Here is a 14,591-nt window from a genome sequence, read left to right on the forward strand (position 1 = left end):
ATGCTGCGTGGGTCAAGGATGATTGTCATTTGCGATCATCTAGCATAGTTTGGTGTCTTCAATATCGTCGACACGCGTACATGTGGTATTCTTTGTTTCGAGGGGTGTTTGGGGCGTGTAAAGGACAGTTTGACCCCATGGTTGGTTGAGGGCGTCAAATCTTCCCACATCGGGATCCACCTCCGGCTGGCGTAAACGATCGACCATTTGCCGGCCAGGCTGTTCTACTAGTTGTATGCCAATACGAAAGCTTTGCCTTTCTTTGTTGCCGTGACATGACTTTTCTTGTCCCAATCTACTAAGTATGTTAAGTGACGATATGGCTGAGGAAGATATGTGTTAGTGCGTTGTGCTTGCAGGAGATCATCACGAGGCTTTCAAGAGAGACAAAGCAGCTTGTCAAACATAAGCTAAATGCGGACTTTCGCAACATTTGCTTATTTTTACACATTAACGCAGCAGCATGAGCTGAGTGTCTTGGTGATCAAGTCAACGCTTTTCAACGCTGCCTCAGAACCGACTGCTGGCTTCCATGGCTAAAGTACATCTGGAGCGACCACTAAGGCATGTTTATAAAAAAAAATTATAAAAAAATTTGAAACTGTATTCTGCCCTCCTAATCACAGGCCAGCCATTAGAGAAGCCACATCTGCCCATAGCTGAGCCTCTCTCCAGTAAGTTAAGCTAGGGATTGTCCAGGCTTCCGCTTTGGCTAGATTCACTCTTGGATGTTGAATATCGACCAACCTTATTTCTATCGTGTGGAGAATCGGAGACGAGGCGCATAGATACTGACTACAGCTCCTTATCGCCTTTATTTTCCTGCTGCTTCTCCTCCTTTTTCTCCGTCTGTTTCAGTTTTTCTCTACGTTCTTGCGATATGGTGTCCATATACTGATGGACATGGTCTTTTGGTAATTGTATCCGTGGAGTGTGTCGAGTGCCTACGAGGTCATCGGTACTATGAATGTTCCGTGCCTCAATCCTCTCGATAGACTCATGCATACGTTCTTGAGCATCTCGACGAGTATAGCTTTCGAACGCAATTAACCTTGGTGAATTCAAGTGACGACGAAGGAGCTTGCGTTGCGGCGTTGCCCTGCCCCTGTAGGCGGACTTCAAGGGAAGCCCCATACCAGTTCTCGTCACAATCAATGAGTGACTCGAAAAGTAAATGAGTCGAAATACAGTCTACCAAATCTCTTGGCGGTTCAATGTTTAGATCGCGCCCATGAACCCGGTCTCGCCAAATTGTCATCGTGGTGTTTATGCAAGCATTTGGTGATCTTGTAAGCTCCTGAGAACTAGTCAGCTGTGACATCACATAGTCATTGCATACTTGACATGCTGCACCCTTTTCTAAGACATCCTTTGATGTTGAGGAGAGGGCAAATTCAGCTGGTAGGGCCCTGTATTTCTTCACTGAAGTCGGGAAAGGCGCCGAGCTTTTGGCAAAGCACCTAATTTCTTTTTAGTTTCACAGCCTTGCGCCTCTTCCGCTCCAGTTGCCCTGTTGGGCAAGACGGGATTATAGGACTATCATACCGGATCTACCGATGTAAAACGTCCGACTCAGGGTTTTAGATAATTTGAGTAGTTTGTGATAGAATGTAAATATGTATCGGTCTCATCTATGTAAGTCGTAGGGCTTAGACGCTCGCAAATATCTTACAGAGGTTGGCTTGAGAAATACTACGGTAGATCAAGGGTTGGTACTTACTAAACTTGCGTCGAATAATCATAGCTAGGGGGGGTATGGAGGAGAATCGCTTCGCTATTTGGATTTACCAAGAAGCTTTGCTCGTAGAATGAGCATGGGTTTATATGTATTTGCCATGTATCTGAACTTTAGGTAGACAAAAAGAAATCGATGTTTTGAGCCTGCCGCGTTTGCCAGTTTTTCTAGCAGAGCAGATGTAAAAGAATCAGGTCCGGGCATCGGAACCTCCGATTCAAACCCTCCTGCTCAAAGCGACTCGATGACGGGTCTTGCGGGTCGTGAACTTGTGTGGTGGGTACAGAGAGAATGGCACCAATCATACAGAGCAAGGACATCTGGAGCCTCGTCCTCAGACATAAGGAGTAAGGAACTAATAGCAGTAGTATCAGCTTCAGGTGCGTCTTCTCTTGCTTGACTGCGGTGATTTTAGTTAGTCAACGCTGTTTGGAATGACAACCGGCAATACATACCTTGGAAACCAAACCGGATACGAGCCTGTTTGTTAATCCCGCCGAGCGTGACCTGCGTAATATATTATCACGAAGCTTTTTGGTCCATAATACTCGTCAATGAACTCTTGGACTTTTTGAACTAGCTTGCTGACCGCTCTCCCCCATGGAATCTGTCATTCGCACACGTGATAGTGGAAATCATTCCCAAAAACCTCTGAGTCGCTTGAGCTCTAAAGATTTATTATCAATGTCGCCGTCTTCCCAACTCAGCATAAGTACTGCTACTTTTGTGTATCCCTGAAGCCGTTTCCGCCAAGCCGCTTGGATAGCACTACTCAACTGTTGTAACCAGCTTTCTGTCGCAATGTGGGCGCCAACACTAGACATGTCATGCGTTTTCGGAGGTACTTCGCATTCTTTAATAGTGAATTGGCATGGTGGGCAAGTCATATCGAAACTCATGCACAGTGTTTATGTTGTTGGGTCGATTGTTGAGAATCTAACAGAGAGCTATCAGTAGTGCAGATAAATACATGCTCCTAAGCATGGTTCTTCCCGTCGAAATACGATAATGCACATTGTCCCGATAGAGCCTTGTAGTTGCTGGAAGCATCAATGTTGGAGAGAGGCGCAGGAACCGCGTGCTTATATGGGCGTCAACCCTAGATGAACCCGCCAATCAAATGTGTAGATCAGTACCAACACGTTTAAGTTGCAGGACACCTGCAGGATATATCCAAAACATATTCCAGTTTGACTCATCCGAGTTACTAGGCGTTTTCGATTTGTTAGAACACAGTTTCTGCCATGTTTATGGAAATATAAATAGCCCAACATATTCTTGCCTGTTCCAATAATTATATCACTACATCAACTTGATAGATTTGTTTTTAAGAGTTTCCGGCAATTTGAGAGTCTTTGAATGAAGGCTGCAATACCGTGGTACTCACTTCATCTTAGGAAGCCACATAGTCGACTTGTTGGTGGGCGGTCGTTGTCCATTGAAGCGAGATTTCGTGACAAACACCCTCCAAGTCTCAATAGCCAGCCTAATGCTCAGGTATACGTCAGGCACGAAACTGAAGGGGTGGGCTAGCCAAAGCACATGGTGACAGACACAGTAGCTAACTATTGACCAGCTGCGATTGTTCAGGCTCGAATTCTTTTGTTTTTGATACTGCAATGCCATCGTACAAGGAAAGCCCAAGCCCTGATCGGGATCAAGACCAAAATGACGCCGACGCTTAGACATACGCGCAGCAATTCTACGACGAGGAAGAGCAGAATATGAAGGATTCCCACGGTGGCGATGACGACGATCCGCCTACCCGCAGTGGAAAGAAGGCGAAAGAAGCGCCCAGGCCTCCGCTAGAGGAGCCGACCACAAACAATGTATGAGATTGTCAGAGAGGTATCGCCGTTACAAAAAAATCAGTCTCAGTACTAGAACGACTTCACTTCCTGTTTTGCTCATAAAACTAGCATTAAATTTTGTCAAATTAATTACTGTACTCATCCACATTTGTAAGGGGGTATAATTCAGCTCCGCGACACTATCAATCAATTGAGCCGTAACAACCTTCCATCCATCGTCGCATGTAATTAATCCCTAAAAGTGCCAATATCTGTAGCTTTTTAGCTCAGTGCAACCCAGACTTCTCAGCAGGCATAGTGCTTGGATCGTTTTCCGCTGTGACCCCGCTGTATGCTGGCCGCTCCTGCGGTCCTGTGATATTCTGTGCTATCGCCTCATCGTAGCTAGGTGGGGCGTCGTCGTCTGGTGGTGCATTATCTTGGCCAAGCTGGGGCGGATAGAGGGGATCGTGCGGAGCGGCCGGCGCTGTTGACATTCGTGGCGGAAGCGGTGGTGGCTGAGGCCTGTTACTGGCCGCTTGTAATAGTTCCTTGGGCGGCGCGATTCCTGAGAACACCTCTACCTTTGACAGCTTCAGAGGCAAGGTGACGACTTGCGGATATGGTGCTGATGCCTTGCCGCTCTTGCTCGGCGTGCCCCAGCTAAGACCTACTCTCAACTCGACTTCGTAGCGGCGTGACAGATTGCAAGCGGTAAATGATGGTGCTACGGTGTTGGGCAGTTGACCGTGCGCCCAAAACTGATCAGGCAAGACGGTCTCTGTATCTACAACATCATCTGCCTTTCCTACAGGTATTGAGAGATTGTTGGCGGTGCAGACCATCCATCGAGTAACCTCTGTATGGTCCACACCAAAAACTCGTATGTTGGTGAAACCGATCAACGCGACCTCTACAGCTGTTAAGTACACTTGTTCCTGGGATTCAACGAGTTTTTTGGCGACTAGACGAAGTGGAATCGGTTGATTACACGTCAAAATGCTCGGGTGTGGGAGGCGCGCTGAAACTTCGAAGGAAGGCGGTACCGCATTCACGTCCTCCACTTGTGAGCTTTTAGAACTGAAAAATGATGATTTCCTTTTGCCGATTTGTCCTGGTGTGCGAGGATTGAATATGAACGGTCGTCGCGCGAAAGCCTCTTGCTTTGTCACCGGTGGCCTCGGTGACTCAATTGGGAGAAACTTGAACCCGAGCTGATATCGCCAATTTTCTTTGAAGAAACCCGGTCTTTGAATGGTGACCTTGATGTAGTATCGAATTTCTGCTTTCCGGGGAAACCCAGTTAGAGAGGGCGGTAGTGTTGATCTTACATGCTGAAGCATGAGCTGCTTGCTGCCATCCATTGTTCGAAACCCTCCCCACCCGAAGAAGTTGGAACTATTACTAGGACCACCAATACCACCGATTCCATTCAAGGCTGCCATCGCGTTTGGGTTACTGCAAATATTATTTAATGGAATCTTGAACTTGAATCGAAACTCATGTTGACCTGGATATAAGACCCCAGGCGTTGCGCCTACGGCCATGGATGACGCCGCCCTCCCATCCGGGTAGACTTGCTCAACAAGGTACAACAGCTTGTGCGTTTCGGTTGCGAGATCTGACGGTAGAGGCGCTGAGTTGTAGTTGGTGAGATTCGGATTCCTGCCACCCATGTCCAGGGCTGTCTTAGATTCCCCTTCTAGTTTCACAACAATGTTCCCAATGCCCTCTGGTCTGTTCAACCCCAGGATGATCCGACCTTGGATGAAGTCCAGGTTCGTGTAGAACTCAGGTGGTTCGTCGAGAGCAATCCGTATTGACATGGTGCTTATCTGTTTGTCTCAAACGCCCAAGATGTTTTTAGTGCAGAAAGTTGTGATATGCTTGAGGACAGCAGAGCGCAAATGATAACCTGATGTGTTGGGCAGCTGTGGTTACTAACACTTGGGGTAGCGTGCAAGGTCGTAACTTAAGCTTGGCTGAATTACGGAGTCTCAGTATTGCAGTAAACACGCTTTGAAGCTTCTATGCTGCACGAAATGGAATGTACTACGGTCCCACCAGCGCACTTCATTTAATCATGGAAGCTTCGGAAGTTGCAAAACTCACCTGTGGCCAAGATTCTTGCTAAGCCTCAATGTCTCACGCGTCTTGGTTTCGTTGTTGCCGACAAGCTCACAAGCTCGCCCGTGACTGACACAACGTCATACAATCTTATCGCTTATCTACAACGGGCTAATCTGAAATCAGTTAGCGTCAGATCTTGATCCTTGTGCTATTTCAAGCTTAGTCTCTAACTTAGCTCCTAGGCTTCTTTTAGTTATCACGACCAAACATCCGTTGCCATCTTTTGCTTCCTCACACCTCATGACTGTGGCTTACACAAGAGGTCTTAAGTTTTTGCAGTATATTCTAGCCTTACTCATAGTGTTCGTAACAAGACATATTCACCCCTATCAAATAATACTTATCACGAACAATCGGCCGACATGGGATCCATAAAGCTACCATTACTTATGCTAGGTCTCTGCTCGCCATCATGGCAACATTCATACTTCTACGTCGGGTGCTTCAGCGATTCGATCGGCCTCGCTGACATGGGTCCTTTTATCTATCAATCTACCGGGAATTGCCAAATAAGGTGCAATAGAATGGATCAATGGGTCGCGGGGCTTACTAACGGAACTAATTGCCTTTGCGGAAATCACATCCCTCCGAGGGAATTCAGAGTGGGCGAGGCAGAGTGCGACACACCATGCGCGGGTTACGCACTTTCCAATTGTAAGTACAGCCGGAAGCGAGACGCTAAATTCTCTTACGATAGAGCCCACGTCGCTGATGCCAGTGAAAAGGCGGCGGTCGTGGTCCAATATCAATCTGGGCCCAGGAACCTGCAATGGAAGAGGCGAAGCCACAGCTTGCGCAGGTACCGTCGTTGTCCGGGTCCGCAACGCATCAAATGGTCAGTCAGTAATAGCCTCTGGGTATGTGGTAAGTTGAATCAGATGCGAGAGACTTCGGGTTTGTTCCATTCAACATTGACTCAAGATTGCTCAGATGGAGACTGCGCTCTTCTTGAAAGGATAATACTATAAAGTGCGTAGTAAGATGAAGCCTTCATATAGAAGGAAATGGCTCTTGCTATTGTTGTCCGAGCACTTCAACCTTATGGAAAAGTGTCCGTGCAACCGCATACCAACCATTCCCTGGGGAAAATCAGCGGCAGGCTGGAATCACGAAAGCCACTCAAAGATACGATGGAACAGAATGAAACTGGCGTTCTCGATGATGCTGTTGCACATACTGGCTCTGTGGTGCAGGATTATACTGTACCTTCGTTTATTCGTAGTTTTAGCTTGTAATTACGTCCTAAGGTTAGGGGAGCCTGTGCCTTGAAATCATGCATCCTCTCAAATGAATTAACCATGCAATCAAATAACCATAATTAGTTTATATTTTCTTTTACTAAACTGTGACCATTCTGAATAAACAATCAAACTTATTTCTGTTTACTAGCATACTCTTGGAAATTTCTGTTCGTTGCGTTGGAGGCGAAGGTAACTATTTAGCGAGGCCAAGTCTAGGGGGGCCAGTGCACCACAAGGATCACTAAACGCGTTTTAAATCCCATCGCGTTTCCGTGCAACACAAAAAAGCAAAAGACGAATAGTTGGGTATATCTAAACCACAACGGGCAACGCGCTGAAGTGATACCACGGTATGGTATAAGTATATTCCAGGGCCCATTACAATACACGGAATGTCTTCGAGGCTTTGGGCGCCATGAAGCTCAAACTCAGGCCGCTGCTATCGGCGGTTCGCACAAGGCGCACTGGGACGTCCCATATCCAGCCATGGTTGCAGCCCCTATTCCGGGATGCAGCGCTGTGCAGGCGCTTTCAGTCGCAGGCGAGCACGCCGAAGACCTCGGAGCCATTGCGCATTCTGTTTTGCGGCTCCGATGAGTTTAGTGTGGCGAATTTGAGGGCGATATATGACGAACATGTCAAGAACCCAAGCCTGATCGAGTCCATTGATGTGGTGATCAGGCCCGGCAAGCGCGTAGGACGGGGCTATAAGAAGATTCAGCATCGTGAGTTTCTCATCAGCACACCTTTGACATCGATTTGCAATGAGCTAAGGACCTGGCAGCACCGCTCAGGGAATTTGCCACGGAGCTCAATCTTCCCATACATGAGCGCGATACATTCACAGGCTGGAGCGTGAGTACACTTCGTTGCCACATATCGCTCAAGTGAAGGCGGAACTGAGACTCCACAGATGCCCTCCAATATCAATCTGATAATCGCAGTCTCGTTCGGCCTCTTTGTCCCCCCACGTCTTCTGCGAGGCGCCAAGTATGGCGGGCTCAACGTGCACCCGTCGCTCCTGCCCGAGTTCCGGGGCCCGGCACCACTGCACCATACTTTGCTTGCTGGTCGCAGGACAACAGGCGTGACGCTGCAGACTCTCGATGACAAGACATTTGACGCGGGCGTTATACTGGCCCAGACGCCCTTGGACGACGCCTATCAAGTACCGCAGACTTATACGGTACCAGAGTTGCAAGCAGCGCTGACGCCTTTGGCTACGCACATGCTTGTCCAGAGCCTCCGTGAAGGTCGGCATGTGCACCCCCAACAGGCGGTAGGCTGGACCCTGGACAAGCGCCATCTCGAACTTGGGGCGGATGACTGCTCCAAGTACAAAAGGGTAGTAGATGGTCTGCGTAGCCACGACAGCTGGGAATCGGCAGACGTTCAGCAAGAATTTGCCGAGTTGAAGAAGTCCGATCCATCCTTGGCGCAGACCATATTCGAAGCAGCGAACTTGCCAGATGGGAACGAGCCGGCACCAAAGATTACGTCTACGCTGCGCCAGCTTGTCGGCCGTCCTAGGTCTGGAGTTTGGACCGCCAGGACTGCGGTGCATTCACAGCGCATCATTGGGCCGTTGTGGTTCATGGCACGGGATCTAGAAGGGAAAACGAAGAGGGTTATCGTGGAGGGCGAACTTCGCGAAGTTACATCACAGGAGGGGAAACAACTCTTCCAAAGGCCGGGTAAATATCACCGATTCAAAATTTACCGGCTCATGGACGGGGATACACCAGACTCGGCCAAGCCCGAGTTTGATGCATTTATTTGGGCCCCTGATGATGAAACTGAGAACGTTTACCTTGTTGACCGCAGTAACCTAAAGTCTGGTGAGCATGCCATACACACTGATCCCATACCTGTCGTAAATGACGGACCAGACATTTCCATCTATGATGTCTGTCAATCCGCATTAGAAATTCGTCAGTTGAAAATCGAGGGTGGGAAGGTCAAGCCGGCTAAGGTAGCCTTTGCTCATTTATCTCTTGAAGAGTGTCAATTGCAGGATATTCTTTCCGCTCATCGTATCCCGTACTATTTGGACAGTTAGGACAACAATTAACAAAAATAACGACTACTAGTTCGGGATTCGACGGGTGAATGAGGATATTTCTGGTGCTGATAAAGCCATGTGCACGACTGTCATATCTCAATATATGGAAACGTACACGCCCAAGACCATAACCACCAGTTTTGTATCCTAGATGAGTCAATTTGGAACTATCGTATCACTCGTTGCTTCAAGTCAAATCGCATGCATATTCAAAATATCATATACAAAGGTCAATTGATTCTTTTCCATACCAGAGTCAATGCCCACGTGATAATACATATATTGGTGACGCCCCACATCACCAACTTGCCACAAGCGTACAAGGCTTGCTGTTTTGCAGCAGCATCGAAGAGACTTTGTTATTGTTCTCTTGATAGTTTCCCAAACTCCCAAGAAGTTTCTTGGCAGTATAGTTCCAGTCACGCCCATTACCATAACAAACATTTCGGGTTCATTCCGGTATGTTGGGGGCTTGTATGTTTCTCCTTTGAAGAAAACAGTTTACAAGCTCTTGGTCTTCTCATCCACCGAGCTGCCAGCGCTGGAGGAGGTCTCAGTCTTGGTCAAGGTCTCGTCATCCTCGGCCTCTGGACCGTGGAGGCTCTCCTCGAAGACGGGCTCGGGTTCATTGACCTCGAATTTGGTCTTGAAGTGCTCAAGATGGTTGGAATAGCCGCTGCTGTTGGATCGACGGCGAGCATTGGTAAATTTGAACTGCTCGTCGACAACTTCCTCACCTGGGCCGCCCCTGAGATAAGATCAGTATCCAAGTAGATACGGTCTGTAATAGATGGGTTGCACTGCGTGGCAAAACAATATGTCATGAAAAGCAGGCGAGATTGAGTACAGGCTCTAGGTCAGGCAAGCTTACCAATTGCTTCTGCCACCTCCGTTCTTCTTGATCTTCTTTGGGTCGACACCAGCGAAGCCATTCTGAGCGAAGAACTTGGGGATGATCTCTTGAGGAAGGACAGTGCCTTCGGCAATGCCAACACGGTCCTTGTCAGTGTACTTGTGAGATCGAGTCACTGTGATGATGTGTCAGTCACATTATATAACCAAGTGCATGTCACAAGGGGTCCGGTTGAAATCAACCAAGGTGGCCATGAGCAGCTGAGTAGTGTTTGATGCCATATAAGATGTAGTGAGTATTTTCAAAGCTCGCATGTTGTCATCGTATCTTTGTTGAACAGGGACAAAAAAGGAGGAAGCACGTCACGCGACGATCATGCGGGGCAGCTGGTAGATGGGTGGTGAGGATAGAGCTAGATAGACTTACTGTTGATGAGTTGGGGGGTGTTACGGGTGGCAAGATTGTTGTCGGATGGTAAATGAAGCCGCACGAATGTTTGAAGAGAAGATTCTTGATGGAATTGGTATCTACAGAGATGGTCTTGGAGTTTGTAGATGGATAAATGATCTTCTGGATGAGAGTGTTCGTTGAGATGGTAGATATGGGAAGTGAGAGTCAAGTGGATGAAAGACCGGAGTGGGGTGTGGAGTAAGTCAAGTATGTATCGTATCAGGAGTGCTGCAGCAGCTTTGCTTGTTTAGAGCTTGGAGCTGCAAGTCTACTAGTTATTAGCGGTTGGCGGTGTTTTGGCTTGCATCAGTATTGGAGAGAATGATGGAAGATGGCATGCGAGGTCGAATCAGTTTCTTTTGAACCATCAGATAAAACGGGCTGCTATTGGCTTCTGGTGATCACACGGCTGGCGGCAACTGCTCATCTACATATTGCACCCAGTACTGGCTTCTGTACTTGCAATTGCAGCTGTTGTACGACGGTGGCCGTGAAATCTAATGGACGGCTCTTCTGGACCTGGCTGATCGTTGTATGATTCCGAAGTCGTAAGTTGCGGGTTGGGGATCCAGACGAGGGGTCCGGCAGTCGCGTGACCTCAGGCAATGTCGCCTCGAAACCGCGTGAGAGCTACCACGGCTAGACCGGGCGCCCCAAAAGTTACATTTGGTCTGCTAAGGCCCTCTGGTTGAGCAGTCATCCTGCTGTCAGAGCTTTCTAAAGCATGTACGGAGAACTGTCTAATGCTAAGCGGTTCCCAACCCTTTCGCCTCTCTTGGAACGTTCCTTGATGGAGTTGCGCTCCGCAAGGATTATATCCCGACGTTCTAGGTGGCCATGCAACACCATCTCTCTCTCACCCATTGACTCTGTCCCACTAGCAATTGTCAAGCATGATCTTGCCAGCTGTGTGAGCTGTACCATAGCTTTCCAGCGACCGTTTTATATGTGAAACATGATAGCCAATTGGTATTTTGTCTTCTTTGCTACGTCTCAACAACAGCTGCCATCTCGTTCGCACGGATATGCAAGTTTATGTCACGGTGGAGCCATCGCCGGCCATCTTCAGGTACCGCCTTTCCATGACCCCCGACTGTGCCGTGTAGGCTTGGTCTGGAAAGCGCTCGGAATGCGGGGAAAGTGGACCGTTATTGTCACCTCTGTGTGATCATCTTTGACGCTACTGCATCTCCCCATCTGGCAACTGGAATGGCAGGATGGATCTGGTTTCGATTGGTTTCTGGTACGTACCAGAGTAATAGACAACGCGGAACTGGTTTACTCATTGGCTGCTGTTCTGGACTCGTCTCCCGTTGAGCTATTTCCTCTCCCGGTCTGAGGCCATACATAGAAATGGGAATTGGGTTCAGGACTGGGAGACGAAACTGTAGTCGAAGTAAACAACACACGATGTTTCACATACATATACCTTGAAGTTCTTGCCCCAGAGAACAGCCCGAAGTCCGTCTCTTCCGTGTCTTACTTGAGCAAATAGGGGTCCAGCTCCACCTAGGAAACGGTCGTGGACATTGCACCCGTTCCGACTGCAAACGAGAAAGCCGGTCAGGTGACTGCGACTAAGAAAGAACCACTCCGTGCCACTGTTGTCAATTTCGACACACTGTGCGAAAAATGCGCTGTCTAGAAGCCTCGACACTGTAGACCTGCGTTTGCCATAACTCGACGTCACTAACTTATCGTCACTACGGAGCACTGCGACAGACAGAACCAGTTGAACTTCTGACTTCTGGAACCGGCCGCCGAGACCGGATCTGATAAGGCAACGCCGGAGAACCACAGTTTATCCCAAAATCGAGTTGGTCAAGAATTTTTTGATGCAGCCCAAACAGATACCACCCGCTGTGTGACTAATCCAAGCATCTCCGCTCGCAGAGATATTGTTGCATTATTTGTAATCAATCTCATTCGCTGTTTGTTCACTTCACGATTTCGCCCTACTCCCACCCCTACTGCTAGGAAGTCGCCAACTCGACGTTTCCATCAACTTGCTCTACTCCATCCTGCCCCGAAATTTGCCCCTCCATCAGAGAAAGTCCAAACAAAGCATTGCCCCGCCATCCTCGACCACGGCAAAACAAAGAAAAAGAAAAACGCGCGGAACACCAGCGTAGTCCCAAATACAGTACAGCAGCTTGCGCATACCGTCAAGATGTCGCCCTCGGCAATGATGATCGACACTAGCGATGACTTCGTCTCGCCCTTTGCAAAGTCGGCTCAGAATGGTTTCTCGGCCGCGAGAACCCTCCTCTTAGCCCCGCCCTCGATCGCAAGCCACGAAGAGACGTTGCGCCAAGTTCTCGCCGCACACGACCGGTCTGTCACAGACCTGCAGATGCTTGATCGCCTGTCCGCTGGCCTTGTCTCTCTTCCCGATGCCACTTACGATCTCATCCTAGTCCTGACGGACGCCGACGGCACTCGGTCCGAGTCGACGCTCCTCCTGAACCGTGACGTTTTCGGAAAGATCGTGCCGTCCTTGAAAGTTGGAGGCAAGCTTCAGGCACAGAACGGCACATTGGGACAAGGCAGTGACAGTGCGGATGCTCGCGAAGCCGTCTTGGCAGGTCTGGTCACTGGACCAGATGGTTTCACCAAGGCGGAGGACGAAGAGGCGGCTGTGCCTCTGAAGCTGTCCTTCGGCAAAAACAAAAAGAAGAGCACAGCTGGCCCCGCTGTGTCTAGTGTGACGGTGCACGAGACGATTGGGGCCACTATAGAGTTGGATATGGCCCCTCCAGTGTCAAAGCCCGCCGGTGTTGGCTTTGTGAACCTGGACGACGACTTTGACTTTGGTGATGATGATGATTTAATCGACGAAGACACTCTCTTGACGGAAGAGGATATGAACGCACAATTCGCTCTCCGTATGTCGTCCCCCAACATTATAGATTCGACTCGTGTCACTAACCTCAATCCAGCTGCCGAATGCATCCCCAAGGTTGGGAAGAGGAGGCGTGCTTGCAAAGACTGCACTTGTGGTCTAGCAGAGAAGATTGCTGCCGACGATGCCGCAAAGAGAGACAATGCGGACTCCAAGTTGAAGTCTTTGAAATTTGGAGCTGATGATCTCACCGAGGTTGATTTCACAGTGCAGGGCAAGGTTGGATCATGTGGCAACTGCTCCCTCGGCGATGCATTCAGATGTGACGGATGCCCGTACATTGGAATGCCAGCATTCAAGCCCGGTGAGGAGGTCAGGTTGCTTAACAACGATATTCAGCTATAAATCGGGTTTTTTTGTGGTTTTGGGAGCAAAGGCGCTTCAGGCGTTGGGGTTATGCATAAAACATTGTGTCGCGGATGACCCAAGAGAATATTTGAGCATTTGAGATGAAGCCATTCATGAATAGATGACAATGAATATATTGTCGGCAGTCGACATGACTACGCAAGTCGACTTTTTTCATCTACAACAAAATTACAGTATAGTCATGGGACAGCTGAAACTGTGAAGTGCTTACTCGTATTGTGTGGCTAAGGCTCTTCGGAACAAATCCACGATACACATCCCACCACAACACTAGAGTTTCGGTTCAGACTTAAGTTGCGTCTGGAGTTCTCTGTTTGCCTCAAAGATAAAGGCGGCAACACCCTGTGTCTTATGTCTCACCCTTGTGGTCTGTGCCTGCAAAATATCCATCTTTGTTTGCATCTCAGTCCTAGACTGATGAAGTTCGGCCTCGCTCTGGGTCTTCTCTTTCTGACAAGCTCCCAGCTTCTTCGTTATCGATCGAGTCTTGTTCTCTAGCGTCTGGGTCTGGGGCCCGTCGACACGCATCGTTGTCCTGAGCTCGCGGGAACAGGTCTTGGGTTCGCCGCGCTGGCCCTGCTTCTCCTTCTTGACAGCTATAGCATGAGCCCTTATATCAGTCTGTCCAGCGGTGCTGCCGTTGTCTGCCACTTCGGCGCTGCGCGTGGCAGCAGATGACAGGGCGTTGTTCTATGCTATTTAGTATTGCCGGCTGGGCCTTCAGTTTGGCAACCCGGCATTTATGCTCTGCGATGCACTTTGCAGTGCCAGGATCTTCGTTTCTCATCTCCTGATATGTCTAGAAATACTAGCATTGATTACTGGATTACTGTCACCTCTGAGCTGCATACCGGAATGTTCTGATCATGGTTGCGCGACTTCAGTGCCCGGTCCTTGGGGCTTTTTGTGGGAAGGTGCCCGGCTTGTATACTAAAGATTTTACAACCAAGTTAATAAAGATGCAAGAAATACAGTTGTTCAGTGGCGCAAGAGCTTGAACATTACTCGCGTGGATAGAGAAGAAGAAAAAAAGGGCAATCGATTGCTTTGTGAGCCTTA

At 48.8% G+C, this 14,591-nt stretch overlaps 7 protein-coding genes across 7 annotated transcripts; 3 read left to right on the forward strand and 4 right to left on the reverse strand.

The window, feature by feature from the left end:
- Window positions 1-1,879: 1,879 nt before the first annotated feature.
- On the reverse strand, window positions 1,880-2,776 carry BKA67DRAFT_645082 (uncharacterized protein). The gene is made up of 3 exons (XM_046105866.1): window positions 2,458-2,776; window positions 2,191-2,242; window positions 1,880-2,135 (listed from the first exon to the last, which is right to left on the reverse strand). The coding sequence occupies exons 1-3, from the start codon at window positions 2,632-2,634 to the stop codon at window positions 1,903-1,905; spliced, it is 462 nt and encodes a 153-aa protein (XP_045959872.1). The 5' UTR covers window positions 2,635-2,776; the 3' UTR covers window positions 1,880-1,902.
- Window positions 2,777-3,623: 847 nt separating this feature from the next.
- On the reverse strand, window positions 3,624-5,760 carry BKA67DRAFT_561242 (uncharacterized protein). Its single transcript, XM_046102516.1, has one exon. The coding sequence runs from the start codon at window positions 5,349-5,351 to the stop codon at window positions 3,813-3,815; it is 1,539 nt and encodes a 512-aa protein (XP_045959873.1). The 5' UTR covers window positions 5,352-5,760; the 3' UTR covers window positions 3,624-3,812.
- Window positions 5,761-5,852: 92 nt separating this feature from the next.
- On the forward strand, window positions 5,853-6,981 carry BKA67DRAFT_561245 (uncharacterized protein). Its single transcript, XM_046102517.1, has 3 exons — window positions 5,853-6,309; window positions 6,381-6,519; window positions 6,586-6,981. The coding sequence occupies exons 1-2, from the start codon at window positions 6,018-6,020 to the stop codon at window positions 6,500-6,502; spliced, it is 414 nt and encodes a 137-aa protein (XP_045959874.1). The 5' UTR covers window positions 5,853-6,017; the 3' UTR covers window positions 6,503-6,519; window positions 6,586-6,981.
- A 171-nt stretch (window positions 6,982-7,152) lies between these two features.
- BKA67DRAFT_561248 (formyl transferase) lies at window positions 7,153-9,157 on the forward strand. Its single transcript, XM_046102518.1, has 3 exons — window positions 7,153-7,621; window positions 7,681-7,751; window positions 7,810-9,157. Exons 1-3 carry the CDS (start codon window positions 7,312-7,314, stop codon window positions 8,953-8,955), a joined length of 1,527 nt encoding a protein of 508 aa, XP_045959875.1. The 5' UTR covers window positions 7,153-7,311; the 3' UTR covers window positions 8,956-9,157.
- BKA67DRAFT_690388 (uncharacterized protein) lies at window positions 9,158-10,125 on the reverse strand (the record flags this gene model as incomplete). Its single annotated transcript, XM_046109131.1, has 3 exons — window positions 9,158-9,706; window positions 9,830-9,986; window positions 10,032-10,125. The coding sequence occupies 3 exons, from the start codon at window positions 10,123-10,125 to the stop codon at window positions 9,460-9,462; spliced, it is 498 nt and encodes a 165-aa protein (XP_045959876.1). The 3' UTR covers window positions 9,158-9,459.
- Window positions 10,126-12,431: 2,306 nt separating this feature from the next.
- On the forward strand, window positions 12,432-13,508 carry BKA67DRAFT_534528 (cytokine-induced anti-apoptosis inhibitor 1, Fe-S biogenesis-domain-containing protein; the record flags this gene model as incomplete). The annotated part of the gene is made up of 2 exons (XM_046099874.1): window positions 12,432-13,146; window positions 13,201-13,508. 2 exons carry the CDS (start codon window positions 12,432-12,434, stop codon window positions 13,506-13,508), a joined length of 1,023 nt encoding a protein of 340 aa, XP_045959877.1.
- Window positions 13,509-13,802: 294 nt separating this feature from the next.
- Window positions 13,803-14,400, reverse strand: BKA67DRAFT_534529 (uncharacterized protein; the record flags this gene model as incomplete). Its single annotated transcript, XM_046099875.1, has 2 exons — window positions 13,803-14,190; window positions 14,384-14,400. 2 exons carry the CDS (start codon window positions 14,398-14,400, stop codon window positions 13,803-13,805), a joined length of 405 nt encoding a protein of 134 aa, XP_045959878.1.
- Window positions 14,401-14,591: the final 191 nt, after the last annotated feature.

Source organism: Truncatella angustata (genome assembly GCF_020726525.1).
Source record: "Truncatella angustata strain MPI-SDFR-AT-0073 chromosome Unknown BKA67scaffold_3, whole genome shotgun sequence".
In the NCBI taxonomy this organism is placed as follows: domain Eukaryota; kingdom Fungi; phylum Ascomycota; class Sordariomycetes; order Amphisphaeriales; family Sporocadaceae; genus Truncatella; species Truncatella angustata.